General features: G+C 38.2%; 1 protein-coding gene across 1 annotated transcript; it reads left to right on the top strand.

Annotated features, from left to right (window-relative positions):
* Positions 1 to 1,270: 1,270 nt before the first annotated feature.
* Positions 1,271 to 9,570, top strand: si:ch73-43g23.1. The gene is made up of 2 exons (XM_021481106.2): positions 1,271 to 1,695; positions 1,949 to 9,570. The coding sequence occupies exon 2, from the start codon at positions 2,044 to 2,046 to the stop codon at positions 9,079 to 9,081; it is 7,038 nt and encodes a 2,345-aa protein (XP_021336781.1). The 5' UTR covers positions 1,271 to 1,695; positions 1,949 to 2,043; the 3' UTR covers positions 9,082 to 9,570.
* The last annotated feature ends 17,824 nt before the right edge of the window (positions 9,571 to 27,394 follow it).

The raw sequence follows: 27,394 nt of genomic DNA, 5'->3' as shown, positions 1-27,394 counted from the left end.
GCATATCTGAAAGATTGCTTGGCATTTTGTATACAAATTGTCGAGTGACCTTCTTTTATTTCTGAGCCACGGCATATTTGTCAAAAAATAGAATATCTAAATACACACACCCAAAGATAGCTATGTGTCATGTTTCTGCGGGGGGATTTCTGCAACCAAGTTTATGTACAGTGCACTAGATAAAGACAAAAAACAGACCTTGTATTTTCATGTCTCATTATATGTACTACACTTGTTTGAACTGCAGAAATTCTTTGTCTTTTCTGATACAACTACTATAAACAGCTGCTAAAGGTTTCCTCTTACTAATTTAATAAAGCTGTGCAAAATCACGCAGTTTTTCAGTTAACACTATTAAATGGTCTGCAGCTTGAATTCATGGTCATTCACAGTTTTGTTTTGACTGTCCGTCAGCTGATCAAAGACCTATTCTTGGTATTGTCAAGCTGCTTGTGCTTTTGGATTTCAGTCAGTGGTGTTGTGTGAACACTAAATCCCAGCACTGCAGAAGCGCTCAGCATTCTTTCCCAGTAAGATGATGGACTATTTTGTAACCACGTGGAACTAATATACTTTGACATTCTGAACAAAGAGCAAGACAGTATGGAAAGAAGGCAGTTTACTGCATGTTGTGCGTTCAAGTGGTTACCAGCAGCATTTTCAAGCTCAAACCATTCATTAATTAGTTTTCCTTTGACTTAGTCCCTTATTTATCATGGGTTGCCACAGCGGAATGAACCGCCAACTATTCCAGCATATGTTTTACGCAGCGGATGCCCTTCCAGCCACAAACTATTACTGGGAAAACACTTATACACTCTTTCACACACACATACTCATGCACTACGGCCAATGTAGTTAATCCTATTCACCTATAGCGCATGTCTTTGGACTGTGGGGGAACCCACACCAACACGGGTAGAACATGCAAACTCCACACAGAAATGCCAACTGGTCCAGCCTGGACTCAAACCAGCGACCTTCTTGCAGTGCGGTGAGAGTGCTAACCACAAAGCCACACAAGCTCAGAATCACGATTTTTTAAATAATCTTTACAAGTAAAAAGAAACATCAAAAGTAGTGTGAGGAGTTTTCTAGAACAAGATGTCGCAATCTAATACTAGAGAAAGTTCAGTGTATACTTTGTAAAGCTGGCGTTCGTGTCCTCTATGTGTCTCTAGGCAGCCTCTCAAAGCAGAGTTTCCCCTGATAGAAGAGGTCTAAAATTAGGAAGCCCCTATGACTGTTTTGGCCTAGTGTGTCAAATTCCATTCGCAGGCTCCGTCTATGCTATCGCAGCACCTGCTCTTAGCTGTAACCCCCTATTAAGCTTGGCAGAGGCATGCACCTATGTTAAAGCATGATTAAAAAAGCCGCAGGTCAGTTTCATCATGTCCTTTTTTCTGTGCATGCTTTTTAAAAAGTGGTATCAATCGATGATTGAAATAGCCAGGCTCTGCTAGCTCAGACGTGGCTAATGGCACAGCATTTTTTGGGGCTTAGCTTAAGGGGCTGGACATTTCTGTGCACCGAGTGGCCTGTTTCGATGAAGGGTCAGTTTGGCACTTGGAAACCTGGACCCCCCAGCAGGAGCCTCATTCACAGCTCATGGTTCAGTGCGTAACTGTCCCCTGTGAATGTTCTCTGGAGAGGCTGCTCCATTGAAATGACCACATGGGAAAACAGCGGAAAAAGGCAAGTATTCAATTTGATGGCTTTTATGTGAACTTTTGTGCATGTATGTTGTTACACTGATTGGTACTGTACATATTTTTGCATCAGTAAGTCTCCAAGCCGTTCAGCTACCTTAATAGTGACCTTTTAGTCAAGCACAGTTTTGTAAAGGTAAAAAGACAATCATTTTAGTAACTAGAATTTAGGACTGTAGCTCACAAAAAGAAATGATTTACAGTTAACAAGATTGTACGATTTTCCTTTCATGTTTCAGATGTGAACAGATTCAAAAACTGCTGAATGGCAAGCTCAGACATTTATAAACTGCTCAAGAGACCACCCAATGTCTGGGATATCTGAAGTGAAGAAATGGAACGCTGGGTTTTAGAAGGAGACAGCTACTCTTTCCTTCGCAGTGCTCCACACACATTTAACCTGCAGAATCGCGAAGGGCCGAATCGCGTTGAGATATTTGACATCACTTCAATCCCCAGCCATCGCAATGCCATATCCGAAACAACCTGTCTGTGTGACATTTTTGGAGATGACGGCGAGTCCCAGTCACTTTCCAGTAGCCCAGCCTCTGCTACATATGCCAGGAAGGAAATTGAACAGCCTTTCCCAGCAGATGATGCCAATGACTCCTCAGGATCTTATCACACTGCCAATGGATCTGACTTAAGTGACAACGCTGAAGTCACCTACAGCACACCCTCTCCAAAGAATACACAAGATTTTTGTACATCAGAGAACAGTATAACTGATTCACCGCCACCTGAATCAACCGTCTTGTCTGATTTCCAAAATGGAATTAATGCATTTGACTGCACACCACCTGCACCCGAAGTGAATGGTAATGACCTTTCACATAAAGATTACTGGGAAGAACCCCAAGTGTCAGTGAACGCTGCCCCGGTGATTGAAACAGATGAACCTGTACCACAGGATATTAATTCAACACCAGATACTTGTCTTATTAATTCATCAAAGGAAACTACTAATCCTACATCTTGCTCTTCAGAGCAGAACGAAGCCATTGTTATGGAGCAAGAAGTGAACATAACAACACCTCAACATACAAGTGCAAGCCCATTTGAAGACGAGCAAGGTTGCATAAGTATATCTAAGTGTACAAGCTGTGAAGACTTGGCAGAATCTAAAATTGAACAAGATATTGAGATGTCTTCTGTGAGCAAAGAAGGTATAGCCTCCAGTAATCCGCAAGAAGAAAGAGTTCTTCTTCCACAAAAGATTGTAAACAGTGGCTCTGCATCAGACCTGTCAAACGCTTCTCCAACAGACTCCATGTCTATTCAGGAAATATCTATTTCACCTGCAGACCAAGATATTTGCTACACACCAGAGCACAGATTAAGCTCTGTCTCCCCTGACAGCAGAACAATTTTCTCCACACCTGCATCCATAGGTAGATCTTCACCTGAGCTGTTCGATTTGTGCTCAACACAATCAGAGTCTCCACTTCTGGAGAACTCTCATGGTGCGTCTTCTACTTTATCTAAAATTCCTACCAATGATAAAGTAGAAATAGATTCCACGACTGAATCTGACATTTCCACTGAAAGAAGAGGACTTGTGTGTTCATCCATGGATGGTAAAGAAAAACTGGAGTCCCCTGGGATCAATGAAACCTGCTCTTCACCTGAACAATCAGCACATGCTCACTCACCAGAACCAGTTGTAATTCACTCACCTATTGGTTACAGCATCAGCGCATCACCTACTAATGAAACAACAGTTTCTTCAAGTGACCGTGAAGCCTCATTGTCCCCCTCGGTAGTCACTAGAACTGAATACAGTGATATCTGCTCTTCTCCTGATCATTCAGAACCCATCATTGACTCACCTCTGGGTTACACCATCAGCCCGTCACCTACAAATGAGAGAGAGGTTTATTCAACCGAACCTGAAGCCTCAATATCTCCTTGCTGTCACAGTGATATCTACTCTACCTCTGATAACTCTGTTTCAGCTCACTCACCAGAACCTACAGCAATTCATTCACCTATGAGTTTTACCATCAGCCCATCTCCCACAAACCTGAGAATGGTTTATTTTATGGAACCTGATGACCAACCGTCCTCTCCTGCCTTCACAGGTACTGATTACATTGCAACACCAACATGCAGTAGAGATTCTACACCTGCATTAAGGAGCATGACATCCACTCCAAACAGCAGAGAAAACTATCTTACACCCGAGCCCACTTCTCCAGCCCCGTCTCCAGAATTGAGCTCAGTCACCTGCTTACCTGAAATCAAAACAATATCATATAATATTCTGCCACAAAATACAAAATCCCCTACAATTGAAGGCATCGATTATAACATTTCGCCTAGCAAAGATTTAGCACAATCATCTGGAGTAGATGCAACTCTTTGCAGAAACTCTTCTGTAGCTTCAAATTCCCCCTTTGAAAATCATACCTCAGTTTCACCTAGTTCAAGAAACTTTTTGTCAACACCAGAGAGTAGATCTAGGCCCTCATCAAAGGCATCGGAACATTCTAGAGACACAGGATTATCACCTGCGCCCTCCATGCCAATTGTGAAGATAGAAAATCAGCATTCACCTATAATCATTGAGGGAATCAAGCCACCTTCTCATAGCCCAATAGATAGTCATTATTTAAATGACCATGTTGAAGCAGACACCTTGAAAAGCAGCACATCTGTCCAGGATGAATATACAGGAGGTGCACCAGAAGTTCTTAGCCAACTGAAGAACTTGAAAGATTCTTCATGTGAACTCGCAGATTCTGGATTGTCCACAGTAAGTATTGATAAACATCAGGATATTGTTACTGACAACACAAGAAATGTATCTGTCTGTGGAACATCAGTTTCTCTGAGTCCATTTGATGCAATGGCATTGACATCTGCAGAGGAGAAACAATACCATGGTAATATTGATGATCACAACGAGAGAATTGAAACATTGAAAAATGATTCCCCAAGTAGTAACCAAGTGACTGCAGAAATAAGTGAAATGCCAATGGTTATCAATAGGGACAATGATGGTGAATTTGACAGCAAGGAAAAGGAGGAGAGTGGAAAGAGGGAGGGAGAAGGGGAGGAGACTATAGGAGACAGTAGTTACAGAGGGGAACAGGTTGAGCTGTCATTCAGTGCCAGGAATAGAAAAGGGCCTGCAGGCCACAGCCCAGCTCTCTCAAGTCGAGACCCAAAGTCGGGAATTCCAGCTCGCTGTTATTTTGAGTCACCCCCAACAACTCTCCAGCAACAGAGTCAGCTCAGAGCTCGGGGCTCACATCAAGAGAACAAGGGTGGCGCCAGAAGGCTCCGGTCAGCTGCCCAGGGTAAATACAGCAGTCCAGGCTTTTTTCCTCCTGAGTGTACTGGCGAGAACTCCATCATGGGAAGTGAGTTTGATGAAGCAGACAATGAAGTGAAGTGGTTTACAGATCTGGCCTTCAGAAGCCTGTCTAGCCCTCAGGTGGATTATTTGGATGTGTACAACTCAAGCCACAGGTCATCAACGAATGTTTCTCAGCCATCAACTGTAGACAGCCCTGGTGCTGTCGCATGGATGAGCTATGCAGATTTACGTGGTTCAACGTTACATGAAAATGATGGCTATGCATTTTTACCACGTGATGGCCTGGACCCAAACAAACACTTTGAAATGGGAAATTTTGAATGTGTGGATGTTGCTTTAGAGAACAAGGAAGAATCCAATAAAGGAAAAAGGACTGTACCAAAAAGGCAGATTCAGCTCTTAAGGCGTAACACAGATGAAGCAAAACCGAATGGGAATACTGAAAATGTTTCTACTTCACCCTCTACACACAGACACTCAAGGGACACAATTGTTCGTCAACACAGCACACCAGCTTTTGTTCAAGAGAAGGTTTTCAGGGAGGTTCCAAATTCACCACAAAGTGACAGGAAAAGGACATTGCAGAAATCTGTGTCTCTAGATGATGGCTCCCCTAAGACGCAAATGGCGTCTTGCATTATCAAGAGTGTGTTGTCTAAGAGAATGCAGGATGTGCAGAAAGCTACACCAAAAAGTCCCAAGTTCGAAGACCCAAGTTCGTCTGGAGATAAAAACAAACATGATGATATTAGCCCCAGCTTTTTTGATGATGTACCAAGTAATACAGAGAAGCATAGCTTAAGCTCTAGCCAGCTTTCCGAATGCACTCTTTCATCTGAAGAATTTGCTGTCAGAGAAGAAAGAATTCCACAACAGGTTAAGAAGTGTGCCCCAAAAGTTCCTCCAAAACCTTTGTTCAGACCTGCATTCTTTAATGAAGAAACAAAACCTATAGTGTCCTCTCCACCGGCTGATGAAAAAGTACTTATGAAACACAACAATAAGACTGATGAAAAGGAGGGAGGAGGTGACAACCACGAAGAGAAATACAATTGTGACTCATCAAATGCCAGTGTCAGGAACACAAGTCCTGCTACTGCCCCTCCAGCAATAAGCATGCAGAACAAAATGACAAGCAGAGACAAAAAGCATCAGATGACAACAGAAAACCAGGAACAACTGCCTGCAAAGAGTGTATTTATGTCAAAGACACCAGAAATTACTTTGAAACCTTCCGCTATCAAAGGAAAAAAGACTTCTTTGAAAGTGTCTTTATCCCCTGACCTGGAACAATCTAGAGAAATATCTAAAACTAAGTCAGTGGAGAAAGCTCCAGAAGATGTGAGCACCAGATGTACAAAAGCCATGGAGATGGAAGAAGTTGATGACATCAACAAAAAGTCTGTTATACACAAAGTTAGGGATGTAAGAAAGTTAGTAAAAAACACATACAACCTGTCTTTCAAAGCGTCGAATTCAACCTCTACTGCAGAAGAAATTGTTGTTCAAGAGAAAAAAGAAAAGCCACCACAAACTCCTCCAGCCTTGCTCATTGAATGTAAAGCCATCAGTTGGAAGGACAAACAAACACCAGGCAGCAAAGCAATCCAATGGCATGATGAAAAACAGCCTGTTGACATATCAAAAATATCACAACCACGGGTGGGTGCAGAGACCAGAAGAGATGCTGACATCACTGAAATACCTTCCAAAGGCTCATCACTAGATACTGAGCCACAACAAAAAACTTCAGATTCTCTCTCTGAAACCATAGATGCATCAGAATCTGTAATTAAGAGACCTTATGTTCACTGTGATCCAAGTGCCAAGATGCCCCCTAGACCCCCCAGCAAGGAGAGGGAAGTTTCTGCTATGGTGGTTTTGCCAAATAGCATTCCCAAGGCAAAGACATTTGACACTTCAATCCCTGCCTCCACTCAAATGAAAGGTACAAACAGCAGCCATTCTGTATCAATGCTACTGAAAGAGAAAGGGATGCAGGCTGATATTGGAGTTTGTGACGTTCATACCGAGGGTGCAAGTTCTAGAGCTAAACATATCAACAGACTTGAGGTACCTGTACAAGCCTGTTTATCAGAAGGAATTTTAAATGAAGCACAAGTAAGGGCAGACAATACAGCAGTGCCTTGCAATTCATCAGTTTTTGTCAACAATTATTCAAGGACAGCCAGACAAAGTGAGAGTCCCAAGGGAACACTGTCTGAAGAATCTTTGACAAAGGAACAAGAAAAAAAGAAAATCACCACAACTGTAACAAAAATTCCAGCTTATCTAGCAACATCTGGCAAGCCAGAGGTGAGATCTTTTTCAAGTAATACAAAAAATAACGCTACAACAGCGAACACATCAAAAGAGATTGAACTACCAATACAAGTAAGGTCAGTATCCACTGATAAAGTAAAGCCATTTGTAACACCAAAACTCAGCTGTAAACAGTCATTTGCTGAAATTAAGTCAGTGTCAAATGATCCACCAAAAACAGAAAAACAAGCATCATCTGTCATTAAACAGCAAACCAGATTGTGTAGTGAATCTAAGAAAAGTGAAACTCAATCAACACTAATACACAAGGATCAATTACATGACGCTTTATCAAAAGATACAAAAAGACTTGCTGTATCGGCTATATCAAGCTACAAACCACCAGCAACTTCAAGTACTGTGCAGAAATCTACTACAGTGACATTGGCCAGTCTGGATCAACAGCAATCATCTGCTGATATGCAAACCACCAGCACATGCCAACAACAGGTCTCATCGTTCAATCAAGATCACTCAGTGCCAGACGGGTCCTTTGTTTCTAACCAATTAGGATCGCAAACCCTTGGTGACACACAATCTGTGGCAAGAACATCATCTAATAATCATTTTCACAAAGATGACTATCTTTTCTATGCATCAGATGATCCCCCCAGTTATGATGAGAGAGAGAGTTTCAGCCCTCTGCGAGTGTCAGATTTGCCGCCACAAAGGCCATGCAAGTATCATCCATCCACTAAGCAATCTACATGCTCCTGCCCACCAGGATCCCAATCACATCAAGGACATCCTCATCACAGTCCTCTGGAACGGGTACCAGTAGCCTCTAGGTCTCCAGGCCAAGTTCTTACCTGTCCAGGAGCTCCCCCACAAGCTCAAGTTCGTCCTCATCAATGCAGACCAGATGGTCTTCAAGTCTCCAATACTTCAGTTCCCCATGCCTCAGCTTTGATTCAGCCTCTGCACAACCCAAGAGCTTGTCCCGCTTCAAATTCACAGTCCTATGTTAATGACCAGCCACCAACTTCTGGACTGCATGCGGAGAGGCGACCAGCTAATCATCCTTCACCTAAAGCTGCAGCTCCTGCTTCTTATCACGAATACTCTCATTCAAGTAACATGTCCGCTCTGGATCCCAGGTCTCAGTTATTTAATCCACAAGATTTGCCACCATCTTTTGGTCACGATTATGCAAATGAAGGTCCAGGTGGAGCAGGTGTGTTGTATCCAGAAAATGCTAGTGGGCTCAGCTGTGGCCAAGGTCCTCGTCGTGTCCTTCTGGATCCCGAGACTGGTAAATACTTCTACATTGAGGTTCCAATGCAGCCACTCAGAAAAATGCTATTTGATCCTGAATTGGGACAGTATGTGGAAGTTCTCATACCGCAGCAGACAATGCCACACACAGGGATGTACCCACCAGCTGTACCACCTTACTCTTCTTTGCACAGTCCTGGGTTGTATGCACCACAGTACCTACCTTATGCAATGCCATCTTTCCCAGCAATCCCAGGCAATGCCCAGCAAGGTCGCCATCCTGAACCACCATCTGTCCCAACAACACTTCACCAGACTTCCTTAAGGTATGGAAGCCCTGGGGGCCAAATGCCAAAAAATGAAGCCAAAGGCCACTCGTTGCTGGATCAGGGCTATCTAGAAAGCATGTATTACATGCCAACTGGGATGAATGCAAGCCCAAACTCAACCGCTTCAGACTGTTACCACAAACCATCTTCAAGTATGCCTCCTTCAGGGGGAAGAAGAGCATGAAACAGCAGCAGATACATTTGTAATCATTTTTTCTGTTTGCTCTTTTTCCTGAAATATGATATAACATTGTCGTCATTTAGTAATATAATTTCACTTTCATTTATATCACCTCACCTTCCTTGTATAGGCCAAGTTTATTCAGTGATGGGCCTTCTTTTCCAAAAGCTGCCATTGTTCAATCAATAGTGTTTCCCTTGAACACTGTTAAGTTATATAAGCGGATTATGCAGCTATAATATTAATGTGTTTGATCTTTTTACTTCTATTGAAATGACACTATTTATCAATGTTTAACATAACATGTAACTGCTTTGTGCAACACATTTAATGTACATATACTGTACATGTGAGTAGATGAAAAGAATGTGGATTAGCAAGATCCACTAATTCACTTGTATGAAAATCACAGACATTTTCTGTCATCAAAAGATTGCCATTTACTATTTTTTACACATGGATACACCCCATTAAAGTTCACTACAAAACTTACATGTCTGTTTTTTTAATATTTATGTATATATTTATTTATGATGTCAAATTAGCTGACATATATAAGCCATTTGACTAACATAGTGCCAATAATTGAATCTAATAATTATAATAATAATAATAATAATAATTGGTCTGCTGTCCTGCAGACTTTAGCTCACCTTGTCTCAACACACCCACAAGGTTGTTTCTAGAAAGCTTGGTAAGAGCTTGATTAGCTCGCCCATGTGCATCTGATTGGGATTGGAGCTAAAATCTGCTGGACACCGGACATCCAGAACCGAGATTGAGAACCCCTGACCTATAATATGCTTATGCCATGCCTAGTCCTTGTTGCATTTGTGCAACATTATAAGGCCCTTGGTAAAAGAAGGTTTTTTTTTTTTAATTTTCATAAATCTTGTGATATGTGACAACCACACTTGCCATCAAAACAATTAAAGATGACCCACTTTGAGTTTAGAGCCACTGCCAAACTGTTTAATTAATCTCAGGATGACACCTAGTGGACAGTTAACTCTCCTTGTCCATTTGTCTGCTGCCTTATTTTGAGAATGTTAGGTCTTCATTTTCCTTTGGCATATAGTCAATTTATTTATCGGGGTTGCCACAGCGGATTGAACCTACTTATCCAGCATATGTTTTACAAAGCAGATGCTGCAACCCAGTGCTGGGAAACATCCATACACACTCCTTAAAACACACACACTACGGCCAATTTAGTTTATTCAGTTCACCTATAGCACATGTCTTTGGACTGTTGGGGAAACCGGAGCACCCGGAGGAAACCCACACCCACACGGAGAGAACATGCAAACTCCACATAGAAATGCCAACTGACCCAGCCGGGACTCATACAAGCAACCTTGTTGCTGCGACAGTGCTTACCACTGAGCCACCATGTCGCCCCAAATGTTAGGTGTTGTACATGTAAATAATGTGCTTTTTAAGAAAAAAGAGAAATCCTGGCTTCAAGCTGTAACCGTTGCCATAAGCAGTCATATTTATGCAGCTGTGCATAATTAATAATGGCCTATTTGATTTAAATGTAATTTTTTTTGGCTGAATTGTCAGCTGAATAATGCAAGTCACACGTATTCTGGGTGTTTTTTGTATTTGGGTGTTTAACGCGGCTGGCGTGACAGAATGGACCACCATGGTCTTAGTAGTGACGTTTTGTGAAAATCTTTCCTCTTATTTAAACAAACAGTTCGGTCTTCTCCTTGGTCTCCAACTACAACCGCACCCAAAATGACTGCATTCGATTTGTATTTGATACTCTAAGAAAAGCTTTGTGGGGGAGAGAGCCTTAACCCTGTTTGTGAGGTGTTCGACTGAATCCACCAAGGTATATACATGTCTGCCTATGATGTCATTTGGGATCCCTGGAGCAGACAGCCAAGGGGAGTAGAGTGGAAATAAAAATGAGAGTGTCTAGTGGCAAGTTTTGTGCTGTTGAATGAACATGAGATGCCACAACTTAAAGGAATAGTTCTCCCAAAAATGAAAATTACCTCATAATTTACTCACCCTAAAGCCATCATTGGTGTGCATTGACTAGGGACCATGTGTCCTGACATTTTATCCTACCCATCTGGTTATGCTACCAACACTGCAATTGAATAATTTTAAGGTTAGGTATTAGGTAGGTTTGGGCGATATTACAGCTTCATATCACTCTACTCCATGTTAAAATTTACACTGGTAGCAAAATCTGACAGGTAGCAAATTGCGTCATCAAAATGTGCTACCTTCTTTTTGAATGGGAGGTAGGACAATCTGACAAGGTAGGATAAATGAGAATACCGGGGCTGTGTGGTTGTGCATTATTCCCTCATAGCAAACTAAGAGGGACATGGTTAAGAATGTTGTATCTGAAGTTGTCACATCAAAAGAGATGGACTACCACTCCAAAGCAGAAGCTCGTGGTCAGATTTAGTTGAAGATTATCAAAGAAAAAGAAATTCAGTGGAATAAATTGCACAGATTAATTGTTTGCCTGAAGAATAACAATGTGTGCTAGTACTATTCAAACATTTTCTAGTGAAAGAGCTCTTTAAAGTCTTATATATATATACAGTTAAAGTCAGAATTATTAGCCCCTTGGTTTATTTTTTCCCCCAATTTCTGTTTAACAAAAAGAAGATTTTTTTTAAACACATTTCTAAACATAATAGTTTTAATAAGTGTTTTATGTTATCTTTGCCATAATGACAGCACATGATATTTGACTAGATATTTTTCAGGTCACTTCTTTACAGCTTAAAGTGACATTTAAAGGTTTAACTAGGTTAACAAGGCAGATTAGGGCAATTATGCAAATCATTGTATAACGATAGTCTGTTCTGTAAACTATCGCAAAAATATAGCCTAAACTGGCTAATAATTGTGTCCTTAAAATGGTGTTTAAAAAATTTAAAACTGCTTTTATTCTACCCAAAATAAAACAGATAAGACTTTCTCCAGAAGAAAAAATAGTATCAGACATGCTGTGAAAAATTTCTTGCTCTGTTAAACATCAATTGGGAAAAAGGGGGGCTAGTAAATTTGACTTTAACTGCATTTATTATATATATATATATATATATATATATATATATATATATATATATATATATATATATATATATATATATATATATATATATATATATATATATATATATATATATATATATGTGTGTGTGTGTGTGTGTGTGTGTGTGTGTGTGTGCGCGACTTTAAAGAGCACTTTCATTTGAAAATGCTAGAAAAACATTAGGAGAATTATTGTTATTACTATTATTTAATCAAACTATAGCATAAGATCCACAAAGAAATAGCACTAAAATACTGTAGTATTAATGCTATTAGCAGTAATACTTGATACTAGTGATACAATTAAGACTACTTAATTAGTAATACTAGTAATACTGAATACTAAAAATATTTGTATTACCTGGACTATAATATTGTATTAATATTAGTTATGATTACAAAAGCAATTTATATTACTACCAATAATGAATAATTTCTTTCCTTTGCTTTTGAATGTTAAACCATTTAGCATTTATTTTTTATAGGCGTATATAGATACATGCATGTGAAATAATAACTTATTTTGCTTTGTGAGATTATCAATTGTCAATAAATAAGTTTGATAGTCATTTTGGTAATATTCAGCTGGTTGACCATTTACAAAGATGTTTTTTAAAAGAGCCAGGTATTGTAAAAAAAAAAAAAAAAATTGTTGGACTGACAAACTGTTTAACTTAGAAATTCCAAGTATATTTAACAATAGTAACACATATATTAGATGCACACTTTCCAATAAATAAAGTAATATTTACCAATGTAAAAGCACTGTCATCTCACAGCAAGAAGGTCATTGGTTCGAGTCCCGGCTGGGTCAGTTGGCATTTCTGTGTGGAGTTTGCATGTTCTCCCCGTGTTGGTGTGGGTTTCCTCCGGGTGCTCCGGTTTCCCACACAGTCCAAAGACGTGTGCTGTAAGTGAATTGGATGAACTAAATTGGCTGTAGTGTATGTGTGCGTGTGTATGGCTGTTTTTCAGTTCTGGGTTGCAGCCGGAAGGACATCATCCGTTGTGTAAAACATATGCCGGAATAGTTGCCAGTTCATTCCACTGTGGCAACCAATGATAATTAAGGGACTAAGCCAAAGAAAATCGAATAAAAGTAGAAATAACACTGAAATAACACTTTCTGAAAATATCCTCGAATAAACTTTATTTCTAACATTGAAACATAATTTTTGGTAAAGTTGCTTTAATAGGAACTGTTTTTATAACTTCCTTTTTTTTTGTAATTAAACGCTTGCCAGGAAATACCAGAAATTATTAACCTTTTGCCCTTATGACATCCTCAGCAAGGCTCTTAACCTGAGGCTGCTTCAGGCATTCTGCAGAATTTTTGCCTGACATTTCTATAGCACTTCTGTAGCCCCTGACATTTTTTGTAGCACTTTTCTGACTAAACTGAGGAAGCAACACCTTAAAAGAGTTTGATTGTTCTTGTGAAGTGAGTAAATGTTATTGCTACACAACAGCACGTTAGTCATAGACTCGTAAACCGAGCAGAAACGTTAACTTTGTCGTCTGAGGGGAATGACCAAATATGGGCGCGTTCCATCAGCGGAAGCCAGGCATGAATGAACCTGTCCAGACACCGTGTACATGCGGGACGGGCGATCAGGTGCGCAGGTATTTCCGCGACCATTTCGTTCGAGTCATAGCAAGAAATGAAGCAAACAATACCTCCCTCTGCAGAAGGTGTAGTGCAGACTGTGTTGAGGGGCCAGCAGGTGGAGCAGTCATTCTCACAAACACCACCATAACCGAGAAACAGCAGCTTCACCTGCTTGTGCTTGACTGTTGCGTTTCAGTTGCGTCATTTTTTCATTCAGACATTTGGCCTATTTATCAACCACGTGCACATACAGTACACTTTGACTCTATAACTATTTGGACCAATAGGCTACAAGCCACACTTGGAAAAATTTGTTATTTTTGTAATCTCCTGATATATTTATATAATTTTGCAATATGTTAATGGGGCGACACAGTGGTTAGAGCTGTCGCCTCATAGCAAGAAGGTTACTGGTTCGAGTCTTGGCTGGGTCAGTTAGCATTCCTGTGTGTTTGTATGTGCCTCTGAATACTCTGGTTTCCCCCACTAAACTAAACTGGCCGTAGTGAATGAGTGTGTATGGATGGTTCATTCCGCTGTGGTGACCCCTTAGGAATAAAGGGATTAAGCCGAGGGAAAATGAATGAATGTTTTGAAATGCAAATACCACTATATATTTTTTTTTTTTGCTATATTTATTTTTTATCTTTAAATACTTTTGACAAAACAAAACTGATATAAATCAAAATGAATTGGAGTAAACAAACAAAATATATAAAAATGAAAACAGTAAACAAAACAGTACACGGTGACCCCAAAATCTACTTGGACACATAGGCTCACACTTGGAAAATGAGTTATATATTTGGAATCTTCTGATAAAAATAAAATGTTTGCAATATGTTTAAAATGTTTGTGATGTTTGTTTTGAAATGCAAATACCACCATATGTGGTTTAAGGTTTCAAATATATTACTTGTATAGCTAATGCATTTTAGAGCCACGGTATATTTTCAAAAAACGGGAAATAAAACAAAATGAATTAATTACACTGTAAAAAAAAAATTGTAATAAAAAAATAAAAACAATTGCCAATAAATCACAAAAATTTACTTAAATTTAAATTTCTTGTAAATTTCTGTAATTCAACCTCTGTTAATTTACAGTAAATTTCTGTAATTTAACAGCCGTTACTTTTTACGATTTATTCACATATTTTTACAGTGTATATTAAACGAATAAACTATAATAAAAATTAAAACATAAGTCCATATTTAAAAAAAAAAAAAAAACGTTGCCTGGTCTGATGAGTCTCGATTTCTGAGGCGACATTCAGAAGGTAGGGTCAGAATTAGGCATCCAAAAACATGACAGCATGGATCCATCCTGCCTTGTATCAATGGTTCAGGCTGGTGGTGGGGGTGTAATGGTGTGGGGGATATTTTCTTGGCACACTTTGGACCCATTAGTACCAATTGAGCACCGTGTCAACGCCACAGCCTTCCTGAGTTCTGCTGCTGACCATGTCCATCCCTTTATGACCGCAGTGTACCCATCTTCTGATGGCTACTTTCAGCAGGATAACGTATCATGTCATAAAGCGCGAATCATCTCAGACTGGATTCTTGAACATGACAATCAGATCACTGTACTCAAATGGCCTCCACAGTCACCAGATCTCAATCCAATAGAGCACCCATATATATAGACAGAAAAATATGAAAATTTGATTAAGCAGAATTCAGAAAACTGAGTTGTTAGTAAACATTATAATATTTTTCATCATTTTTAGATGCATTATAGATATAAAAAATATCTCTGGTGTCCCCAGAATATGAAATTTCAGCTCCAAATAATGCCACAGATCAATTATTATAGCCTAGGTTGTCAAATTTGCTCCAATTTGGATTTTAGCAAAAAAAAAAAAAAGTTTTGTGTTTGTCTTTAAATGCAAATGAGCAACTGGTAACCTTAGCCACATTAGCATAAAGAGAAAGGACATTTGGAGGCATTCTCAAAAAATAAAGCAACATTTCGAACATTAAGTCGTCAGTGGCTTACATGTTAGAAATCTCTGGAGACTCTTATCTTGATTTTTTTACATTTTGAATTTTGCAGAGTCTGTCTAATTTCATTATGGATGAACTAGAAGATGCATCATGTTGTGTGTTGTGGTTTAGTTGGTCTGAAACTGTGGTGTTAACGCTGCACTTGGACTTTCATCATGTATGCCGTCATACTGGCCAAACTGACTAAGCAGTGGAATATCTGTGGAAATTAGGAAGCGCTCAGAGCTGATAACAAACTGAATTGTCAACATAAGCGAACGTGATAAGCAGAGGGAGAGAATGAGGAAAAACACAAAAGACAGAGTATAGAAACAGGAAAGAAAACAAGAAAGTGAATTTCCCCGATACGTTTAACTGCTGATGTCACTGTGAATGCTGTCATGTCTTAGCAACTCTCAGCGTTTTGTCATCACCTCCTAACATGACATTGCAAAAAACTCCACTGTCAGTTTTGAGAATTTGCACTCTGTGGGTGTTAATGAAGTGTTGTTTTTTTCTCATTCTAATGTATAGAAAACAAAAAAGAAACACTTTATACTGTATTTTTTTATTGACGTTAGAATGAAAAAGAAAGCACTGGAAAACAAAGCAGAATTTCTCAAAACTGACAGTGACAGTGTCTCACCCTAATATATTGTTTCTCAATCCCGGCGTGGTTAAAAATCGAGTCCCCCCGCATCATCTATGGTGAATGCATGATCAAAAGCTATCATCGTGACTAAACAGAGCTGCGTTAGCACATAGGCTAACTGGGCTAACTTAATAGTATAAAAAAATTTATCATTTTCATTACCCATTCCCAAATATTGCAGAATTTCCTACTCCAACCAAAATATTCATATCATAACCCATTCCTTTACTTATACATCAGTATGTGAAATGGTTATTATAACTCTTAAAAATGGTGAAATGAAATGGTAATTGAAGTCAAAATTATTCACCCTGAAAATATTTTTCTAATTTTTCCCAAACGATGTTTAACAGAGAAAGGAATTTTTCGTAGTATTTCCCATAATATTTTTTTCTTCTGGGGGAAGTCTTATTTGTTTTATTTTGGCTAAAATAAAAACAATTTTAATTAAAAAAAACAAAATTATAAGCCCTTTTAAGCAATATTTGTTTCTATTATCTACAAAACAAACTATTTCATATAAAGATTTATCAAAAAATGTTAGTTAGTTTGTTAACTGTATTTGTCCCTGTAGTGAAATTTCATTTGCAGCACACACTCACAGAGACATCTGACAGTTCACATTTGGCATTTATATAAATAAATCATTTAAAAAACATGATACCTCTAAATAAATATCTAGACTACTAACCATCCACTGCTACTGAGAGAGGAGGAATTAAAAAAACTGGATTGCTTGAGATATAAATGATCATTCTATGCTATTTCTTACGCATATGGGAACGCAACATCGACGGCCTGATGGTAACCATTGGAAGGTGTGTGATAAAGGATGTCTCTCATCATTGACAATCATGATAACCTTATTTAATACTCTTTCTTTAAATACAGTTGAAGTCAGAATTAATAGCCCCCCTGTTTTTTCTCCAATTTCTGTTTAACGGAGAGAAGATTTCTTTAACACATTTCCAAACATAATAGTTTGTTCTGTAGACTCTCTGAAAAAAAAACATAGCTTAAAAGGGCTAATAATTTTGATCTTAAAATCTTAGTAAAGAAATTAAAAACTGCTTTTATTCTAGCCGAAATAAAACAAATTAGACTTTCTCCCCCAAAAAATATTATCAGACATACTGTGAAAATGTTCTTGCTCTGTTAAACATCATTTGGGAAATATTTAAAAGAGAAAAATTAATAATAGTTCTGACTTCAATTGTATACTGTCAATACTCTTTAATTTGATTCCCAACAACTTACTGGCTGTTGTTACCACCTTCCCCAGTGACCTATTCTGGGCCTCAGAATCATTTCCATACCAACAGATCACACAAAATGTCGCAATACCGTTCGATAAAAGCGCTATAAAACATGATCAACAATGTGTTGACAAGATCAAAAGACAACAGTTTCTTTAGGAAGTACATTCTCTGTGTTTCACCCACTTTGGGTTTAAATAACCCAGCTCTTCCAGCATGGCGCAAAACACAACTCATCATAATATAGTTTCTCATTCTTTATCTAAACAAATAAATATTTGCAATTCTTAAAGAGAGAGCTCATCCAAAAATGCCAAAAATGTTCTCATAATTTACTCACCCTTGTTCCAAACCAGTTTGAGTTTCTATCTTCTGTTGAAGAAGATAATGTGGAGAATGTTGGAAACCTGTAGCCGTTTGACTTCCATAGTATTTGTTGTTCCTGTTATTGATGTCAATCCTTCACTATCCCAACTAAGTACTGAAGTGTTTGTACATTAATGATTGATTATGGCAATTCCATCCTATCTGGTATCCCTCTTGACCAACTTCACAGATTACAGTTAATCCAGAACTCAGCAGCTAGGGTAGTCACCCGCTCATGTGCTTCTGAACACATAACTCCAGTTCTCTTTCACTTGCATTGGCTTTCTGTTCTTTATCATGTACAATATAAAATTCTTTGATTAACTTACAAAGCTCTTCACAACCCTGCACCCGATTACCTCTCTATTCTTCTTCACTGGTACACTCCTCGACGCTCACTGAGATCTTCTGCTGCTGAACTGTTGTCAGTTCCACATTTTAAGATGAAAACATTTGGTGGTAGGGATTTTAGCTGCGTAGCCCCACAGTTATGGAATTCCCTGCCATTAGATATTCATCAGGTGACCCAGGTAAAAAAAAAAAAAAGTGCACTAAAATACACTTTATTTAAGTATACGTAGTACACTTTTCAGTAATGTACTAAAAGTGCTTTATTTTCGCACACTAATTTTGTACTTAATGTACTACAAGATAGTATTAAGTATGTGTTATGATAAACTTAATACCATCTAAGTGTACTCAAATGTGCTATTTTGAGACACCCTGAAATTGAACTAAAATGTGCTTTTAACATACTATATCTGTATTTTAAAAAATATGTATGCAATGTATGTATGTAATCTGACCTTTCCACTAAGTTACCTTTACATGGACACACACACACACACACACACACGCACACCTAACAGTACCTGACTATATTGTTTTTGTTGTTGTATTGTTATGGTTTTTTTGTTGATGTTTTTTTGTATTTGTATGCTCCCAATTTATGTACATTTTTGCATATTCTAATAAAAAAAAAAAAAAAAAAAAAAAAAAAATATATATATATATATATATATATATATATATATATATATATATATATATATATATATATATATAGTTACAACTAGAAATACACTTGAACCCTACTTTTAAACATTTATAAATATATTTAAGAATAGCTTAAAGCATAATAGTAATATATTAAAAGAATATTCAAAATGTGAAAAAAGTGTGCTAAAATACACTTTAAGTACACTACTTATACTTTTTAGTAATGTACTAAAAGTGCTTTATTTTCGCACACTAATTTTGTACTTTACTACAAGATAGTATTAAGTATATGTTAAGATAAACTTAATACCATCTAAGTGTACTCAAATGTGCTATTTTGAGACACCCTGAAATTGAACTATAATGTGCTTTTAACATTCTATATCTGTATTTTAAAAAATATATATTTAGTTCCAACTAGAAATACAATTGAACCCTAATTCTAAACATTTAAATATATTTATGACTAATTTAAAGTATAATAGTAAAATATTAAAAGAATATACAAATTGTTTAAAAAAGTGTGCTAAATACTGTATTAAAAGTATTTTGGGGAAATGTACTTCTACTACAATACATTACTAATAGATTTTTAATAAAGTCAATTTAATGTAAACTTAAAATTACCACACGCAAAATCAATGTAAGTGTTAGTGATAATATTGCATTCACATTAAGTGTACTTAAGTACAACTTTTGGGAAGATGTACTTCTACTACAATACATTACTAATAGATTTTTTATATATTAACTTATTTTAAACTTAGGATTAGTATGTAAACAGTGTACTAAGAATCAACTTATGTTTAAAGCATTTAAAGCACACTTTTAAAAAACAAACCAATAAAACTCTTTTGGATGTTTTTTTTCTGTAGTGCACTTTATTGTAGTACACTAAAATTTATTTAAGTAATACTGGCATTTGGTATACTTTTGTCAAGTGTACTAAAGTCCTACTGAAGTATAAACATACTTTTAATTAGTATATTTATAGTGTAAAACCATCAAACTTTTATTTAACACAAAAAATAACAATGTACTAAAAATGTATTTGCGGGTATTTAAGTGCATTTTAATTGCATTTGTTTATATATTTTTTCACCTGGGGAACTCTATCTCCAATTTTAAATCCCAGGCTAAAACCTTTCTGTTCAGGATTGCTTTTAATGATTAATGATTTAATGATTCTGGATTAATACTATGTTTTATTACTCTTCTGTCTTGATTTTATAATGTGCCTGTGACATACTGTGTCACTGTGTCATACGGTGTCCTTGAGTGCTTGAGTGCAGCTATAAATAAAAGGTATTATTATTATTATTTTTTTTTTATTATTATTATTATTATTATTATTATCATTAATTGTTACAGGTTTCCAACATTCTTTGAAACATCTATCTTTGTGTTTAACAGAATACAAAAAAACTCTGGTTTGGAACGAGCCATTAATGCTGACTGAATGATGGCAGGATGAATCTTTGCGTGAACTATCCCTTTAATGTAACCAATCGGCTGGAGAATAATGGTGATAGCAATTCTTATATTTTACTCTACTGACCTATACAGTAACGTTACCATCAGTGGAATGCATCCTCCAAATGAATCTGCGGTTTGTCATCAGCCTTTTGACTTTACATTTCTCTCATGCCTCTGAGTTGTTTTATGGTGTCACCGCAGCATCTGAAAGGCTTCCCATCATTCCTTGGGGCCGTGTTGATCAAATGCCCCGCTGACATCAAAGTGAGGGAGCGGGCATCAACAAGAAGCAGTTTATTATTGCAGGAGGCAAAAACAGATACCAAAGAGAAACGCGACTATCATGCTTTCCGAGATTATCGGCTCTCCCACTGATAAGGAGAAACCAAGCGTGGGTGACTCTAAGAATAGCCAGTGGTGAAACGTCAGCGTAAAGCAATGAAATCACACACAAAAAAAACACACTTATTATGTATTATACGTGAAAGAGAAACATTTATTTTTATGTTATTGTATTTATTTAATATTGGGTCCCACTTTATATTAAGTGTCCATAACTACTATGTAGTTACTTCACAAAATAAATACAATGTACTTACTGTGTTCATAAAGTATTTGAGAACACTTGTGGTGCTCTTGAGTTGGGATAGAGGTTGGGTTAGCGACAGGTTTGGTGGTGTGGGTAGGTTTATGGGTGGGTTAAGGTGTAGGGAATGGTCAGCAGTGTATTTACAAATGTTATTACAGAAGTTAATTACAGATGTAATTACATACAGGTATTTAATCAAGCATAAGTACACAGTAAATACATGTATTTACATAATAGGTACATTGTAACAAACTATTAACTCCTGTGTAAGTACATAGTAGTTAAGGCCACTTAATATAAAATGGGAGCGAATATTGTATTACATTTGTCACAAGTATTCAAAGATATAGAGTGGCTGCAGGAAGCATTATTTGTAAACATTATATTACTGATTTAATTCAAAACAGCATATTAAACAGCATATTCCTCAATTATAATATACAGTTGAAGTCAAAATGATTAGCCTTCCTGTGAAATTTGTATTCTTTTTCAACTATTTCACAAGTGCTGTTGGACAGAGCAAGAAAATTGTTTTCACAGCATATCCTTTTGTATTTTTCTTCTGGACAAAGTTTTTTTTTCTTTTAGTTTGGTTGAAATAATATAATTATTTTTTATTTTTAAGTAAGAACTGCTAAGGTCAGTATTATTAGCCTCCTTTAAGCTGCGGTCTCGTTAGAGTTTGAGCATGTGATATTATGTCGTGCGGCGCTGTGAAAAGGGGCGGGATTAAACAAGCTTATTAGACATTTAAAAAAGCCAGCGTGTCACCGACTCGGTCCAAGTCATTCCCCTTGCTGGCCAGCAGAGGTCATCATCCCCGGACTTCTAAGCATTACGTCATCCACTTACCCTGACAGGCATGCACACCTGCAGCTCATCCAGTTAATGACCCACGCTCACACATATAAGCAGCACACACACTCCAGTTCGTTGCGAAGTCTTGTTCTGCCCCGGCTAACACTACTGAGCGTTTCTCATCCTTGCCTGCTTTCCCGTTGATTACCTTGCTTTGATTACCGACCGTGTCCTGCCTGCCACCTGCTTTGTGCCTGTTTCCCGACTCTGATCCACGCCGCCTGCCTTGAACTCTAGCCTGCACACCGACATTGAGATTAGCCGCCTGCCTCTGACCCATGCCTGCATACTCATCCTGTGTTTACCTGCCGCCAGCCCTTCGACCTTATACTACTGTTTGATGTGAGTTCGCACATGCACTACATCTGCGTGCTCATTGTTATTAAACTGTGTTTAATAAATGTACTGCAAATTGATCCCTCGGTGTCAGCCACTTCGTTACAGAGCGATTGCTCCATGTTTTAAATTTTTGTCCAGAGAGGTCATGTTTTGATCCTCGATTGGTCTCACGCAGTCAAGTGATGCAATTTTGCAGGTCAGAATTCACCAAGCTTAAAGCTGCGATCACAGAGTCTGAGCATGCGATATTCTGTTGTGCGGCGCTGCAAAAAGGGCCGGGATTAAACAAGCTTATTAGACATTTAAAAATAAGCGAGCGATTGCTCCATGTTTTACATTTCTGTCCAGAGAGGTCATGTTTTGATCCTCGATTGGTCTCACGCAGTCAAGTGATGAGATTTCGCAGGTCAGAGTTCACCAAGCTTGAACGTTGCACCGCAGCGAACTACAAAACTTAACGCATGACCCTGCGTTTCCGGTCTGACGCATTCGCATGTGTATGAATGGAGGTCTATGGAGAGAAAAGTCCAGTGTGACCACAGCTTAATACTGGTGTCTTGAAAAGCAAATAGTACAATAATGCATTCTGCCATCATGACAAAGACAAAAGAAATTAGTTTAGACTTGAGAAAAAGACTTGTAAAAGGCTCACAAAGAAGGAGAAGGATATACATGTTTATCAAAGCGTTTTCAAGTGTCAAGAAGTGCCGTGAGAAGTATTATCAAGAAGTTTAAAGGGTCAGGAAACCCCAAAACACATTTTTTGGAGTGGGTTTCCTCTGGGAACTCCTGTTTCTTCCACAGTCCAAAGACATCCGGTACAGGTGAATTGAATAAATTAAATTGTCCGTAGTGTATGTGTGTAAATGAGAGTGTATGTATGTTCAATTAAAAAGGTCATCGCTGTGTAAAATATATGCTGGATAAGTTGGCGGTTCATTCCGCTGTGGTGACCCCTAATAAATAAACCAACTAAGCCGAAGGAAAATGATTGAATGAATGAAAATTTTGTTAGTCGGTTAGTTGTAGTAGATAAAGATATACAGTGGCAGCAAGAAGTATTGATAAGAAGCATATTTGGATACCCGGGCTTAATTTATTTTCACCAACATCTGGTCCTGATTAGATACTAAAATAAACATCTTAAAAATCCAGACCTCTTCATTTGTGTTTGGGAAACATCACATCAGAAAAGATGATCTCATGAATGAAGTCACAGTTTTGGATACAATGATCCAGAGGTAAAGGCAAGACATATTTGAATTATAAGTCACCAAGACTGTGACACACTAATATTTGTGTGTGTGTGTCCAGTCTGCTGTTCAGACAATCTAGTATTAGTCAGACCCTGTGCTTTCTTTTAATATTTAACAAAGTCCAGAGTGGATTTGATCTGCCGGGAAGGGGAATCCCCTGCTGGAGTTTCACTTTTCAAACCCAGAATGAATAAACCTCCAGCTCTAAAAGCCAATTCCCTTTCGCATGACGTTTTACGAGGGAACTGAGGGAAAATGTTTTGCCTCTGCACGTGTTGTTGCCATGACACTTTCACTCTCACTCACAGTTGCTTGATTTGGCCTCACCTTTGTCCTTTTCATTTCATATGGTTTGGTGGTTTTATTCTCGCTCCATGTCTTACTGTGAATTCCTGGTTTCCCGACATCATTGAGAGAGCAGCTTCTGGTTAAAGACATACCATTAAAAGTGCTTGAGCAGTTACATCATCAGCATTCAAAATATGCTCTGCGTGCTCTCCCGGAAAGGGAAAGCGAATCTGTTTAGACTAAATCAGCTTTAAGATATTTCAACTGTTCAGTGTTAAAGAGATCTAAAGCCCCAAATTAGGTCTCTCTTTCTTTCTGTCTCTTAAAGGTGCTGTATATAAGTTTTTGAGTCTTGTTAAGCATAAAATTACCATGATATGTTTGCAGATATTTAAGAAACATGCTACGTGAACATTCATGTTTATCTGTGATGAACAATGCTGAGGTCAGATATTCTGCTTTGAAAATGTGCTTTCCATGCCAGAACTTCTGTCTTTGTTTTGGTTATTTGACCCACCCAATGCTAATGCAACACATACCGCCGAACCTCCAGGGGACGCCCCTTTGCTTTGATTTGTGAATCTGGTCTGTGCTTTCATTTTATTTAAGCATGAAAACTAGTGATGGGAAGATCGGATCATTTTACTGACTCGGATCTTTGAGTTTCGTTCATCGAAATGAACAAATCTTTTTTCGAGTCATTTCGTTCATTTGGTTCAATTTATTATTATATATTTTTATATATTATTTATTATTAAAATGTTACGAATTGCTTCCAAACACATCTACAACTAGCCCAAAGATTAATCACACGACAAATGAGTCATGAATACAATACTATGAGAAGGAGAAAATAATAATTCAATGTTTACCTGCTCTTTTGTCTATGAAGGTATTGTTGTCTCTTTGCTCAGCTCACCTCTTCATGTCTTCAAATGTCAGTGGTTCGTTCACGTTACACTGACAGTCACATATAATCTCAATCAATGTACACAGTCTGAGTCGATAGGAGCCATGATAATTAGTTCACCTTTCAAGTCTTTTGGTTCTTGAGTCGTTCGTTCATCACGTGACAGAATGACTCAAACCCGATAGAGGACTCTAGAGATGAACGAATCAATTCTTTTTCCAGCTCTAAACGCATATGATTGGCCTCTGCCTTTCCGCGATGAACGACTCAAAAGATTTGAAATGAACGATACCAACTGCACTAATGTGCGCACGTGTGGATGAACGAATCACTCCCTAAGAGGACTCGTAGTTCCTGAGTCATATTGAAGATTTGTTCAAAATGAACGAATCGTTCATGAACTACTCATCACTAATGAAAACACTTTGAAATAAATATAAAAACGGCGGGATTCCCTTTCCTTTTCATTACAGGTGTCGTCGCCTATACTATGCAATCCTCAAAACAGTCATGTAGCAGTGCGTGACTGTCAGCTGACGCGATCCATAGTGATAAATAATCAGACATTTTACTGAACGATTAACTGTTTGTTTACAATGACACAGCTCCAGAAGAACATATTTAGTCTTTTTTTTTTTTTTTGAGGGGTAAGGGGGGGGGGGTTCTATTTTTACATCACAATGTTGACAGGTATGGCAAGTTCTTTCAAAGGCTTTCAAAGTGTGTGTCCGCGACCAAAATGTGACCTCCAGTCGGCTACTGTCCACCGGACGCCAGTTCGATCTCAGCTGGTTCAATCTCAGCTCAGAATGGGTTGGGTGGTGTAGGACCGGCAGGGTTACATTGGTGCTGTGACCTGGATGGGAGTGAGGTTAAGGGGTGTGAGTGTAACAGAGGGCAGCTAGTGAAGTAACCGGCGGGGTTACATATACACTAACAAATATGTGACGTCAGCATTCATGACATCAACATTTATCTCCTGAAAACCCCAGAAGAATAGACAAATTACTGGTTTGTAAACAAGTTGCAGACTCCGAAATGAGACTCAAACTCAGAATTCAAATTCACATTGTTAGCATTTAACACTGAATAAAGCACATGAGGGTAAACCATGCATGCATACAAGGGGCCCTATCATACACCCGGCGCAATGTGGCGCAAGGCGTGGCGCAATAGTCTTTTGGTAGTTTCAGCTTGGCGCAAGAGTCGTTTTGAGGCGTTGCACTACGCTGTTTAGATAGCAAATGCATTAGCACTCATATGTGCGCCCTCAGGCGTTCTGGTCTAAAAAGGGAGGGGTTCTGAGGCGCACTACTGGCGCGTTGCTATTTTGAGAAACTAAAACAGATTTTTTTCTTTTGGCCAAAACAAACCCGGTCTAAACTCCAGCGCAGAGTTGCGCCCCGCGTACACACTGCTTAATACGCACAAGAGCGCAATAGGCAAATATCTTTATATATGAAAAAATTAAATATTAAGGATATATATAGGATATAATAAGAATAGATATAGGATATAAATATAAAGATTTAAAATATTACAAAACATATTATTTTCTAGCCTACATAAATATGAAAAACCACAGTTTTTTGCCTTCTTCATCTCGGGAGGCTTTTTCAGTTCATTCATACAATTTGCTTTTGTGTAATGTTATTATTATTAGTAGTAGTAGTATTTATTATATACATATTTATATTTGTTTTAGTAACAACAATTTGTTTTAGTCTAACAAGCTTAGATTTGCCCACCTGCAGGTTTTAGACCATATGGGGCACAGCATGTGTTTTAGGATATAACTCAGGTTTTTGAGCACATTTTGTTATTATTGTTCATTTATTCGTTTGCTGGAAATTAGAACTGAATTTAGAAATAGTTTTGAAACGAATATTTGCGCTTAACAAACAAAAGTATTTATTTATAGACTAATTGATGTCTGTGCGTAAAGGTTTCCCTATCCAAGTGCGAATGTGAAAGTAGTTCCGTTATCTCTCATTCTCACGCAGTAGATGCTCTGTTTAACAGTTTTCTGTTAAAAAACTGTTAACTGTTTGCTAGTGAAATCCTCATTTTTTCCACTTAGACTTACTTTGCGTCCTGTAAATAGCGAATGCGCTGTTGGCGCGAAGCAGCTAGCTCTTAAAGGGAATGAGAGATGAGACTCTAATTGGTTTATTCTCAAAACGCCTAAAACTCATTAAGAAAGTAAACTGAACCCTTTTAGACCATGCGCCACGGCGAAAATCGGATTTTCCCGTCCTTAAATTAGCAAAAATGAGTTCTGACACACCCTGAAAGCGTTTGCGCCCTGCGTTTTGCGCTCTGCGCATGGACCGTCAAAATAGAGCCCAAGATGTTACTTGTATTACATCCTGTACTCAGAATTTGGCATCCTACCGCACAACACGACATGTTTGCAATTGCAAATGGTCTTTTTTGGCAACCGGGAACCTGTGTGACGTCATGTGTCACGTGGGTTGGTAATTCCTGTATACAAACAAGAGAGGATGACATGAGCTCTACTGATGCTCCTATTGAACGTTGCTCTTCATTTGCATAAAGTTGAAGGATTCTCAACTTTGTTGCGTCACTAGACATGTCTACATTCGACCGGCAATGGTCGCTGTTGCTTGCAAACCCAGAAGTGAATGGTTGCTTGACACT

The sequence above is a fragment of the Danio rerio genome, chromosome 14 (genome assembly GCF_049306965.1).
Source record: "Danio rerio strain Tuebingen ecotype United States chromosome 14, GRCz12tu, whole genome shotgun sequence".
Taxonomy (NCBI): domain Eukaryota; kingdom Metazoa; phylum Chordata; class Actinopteri; order Cypriniformes; family Danionidae; genus Danio; species Danio rerio.
Note: the sequence above shows the minus strand (reverse complement) of the source record. Positions and strands in the feature narration are given on the sequence as shown.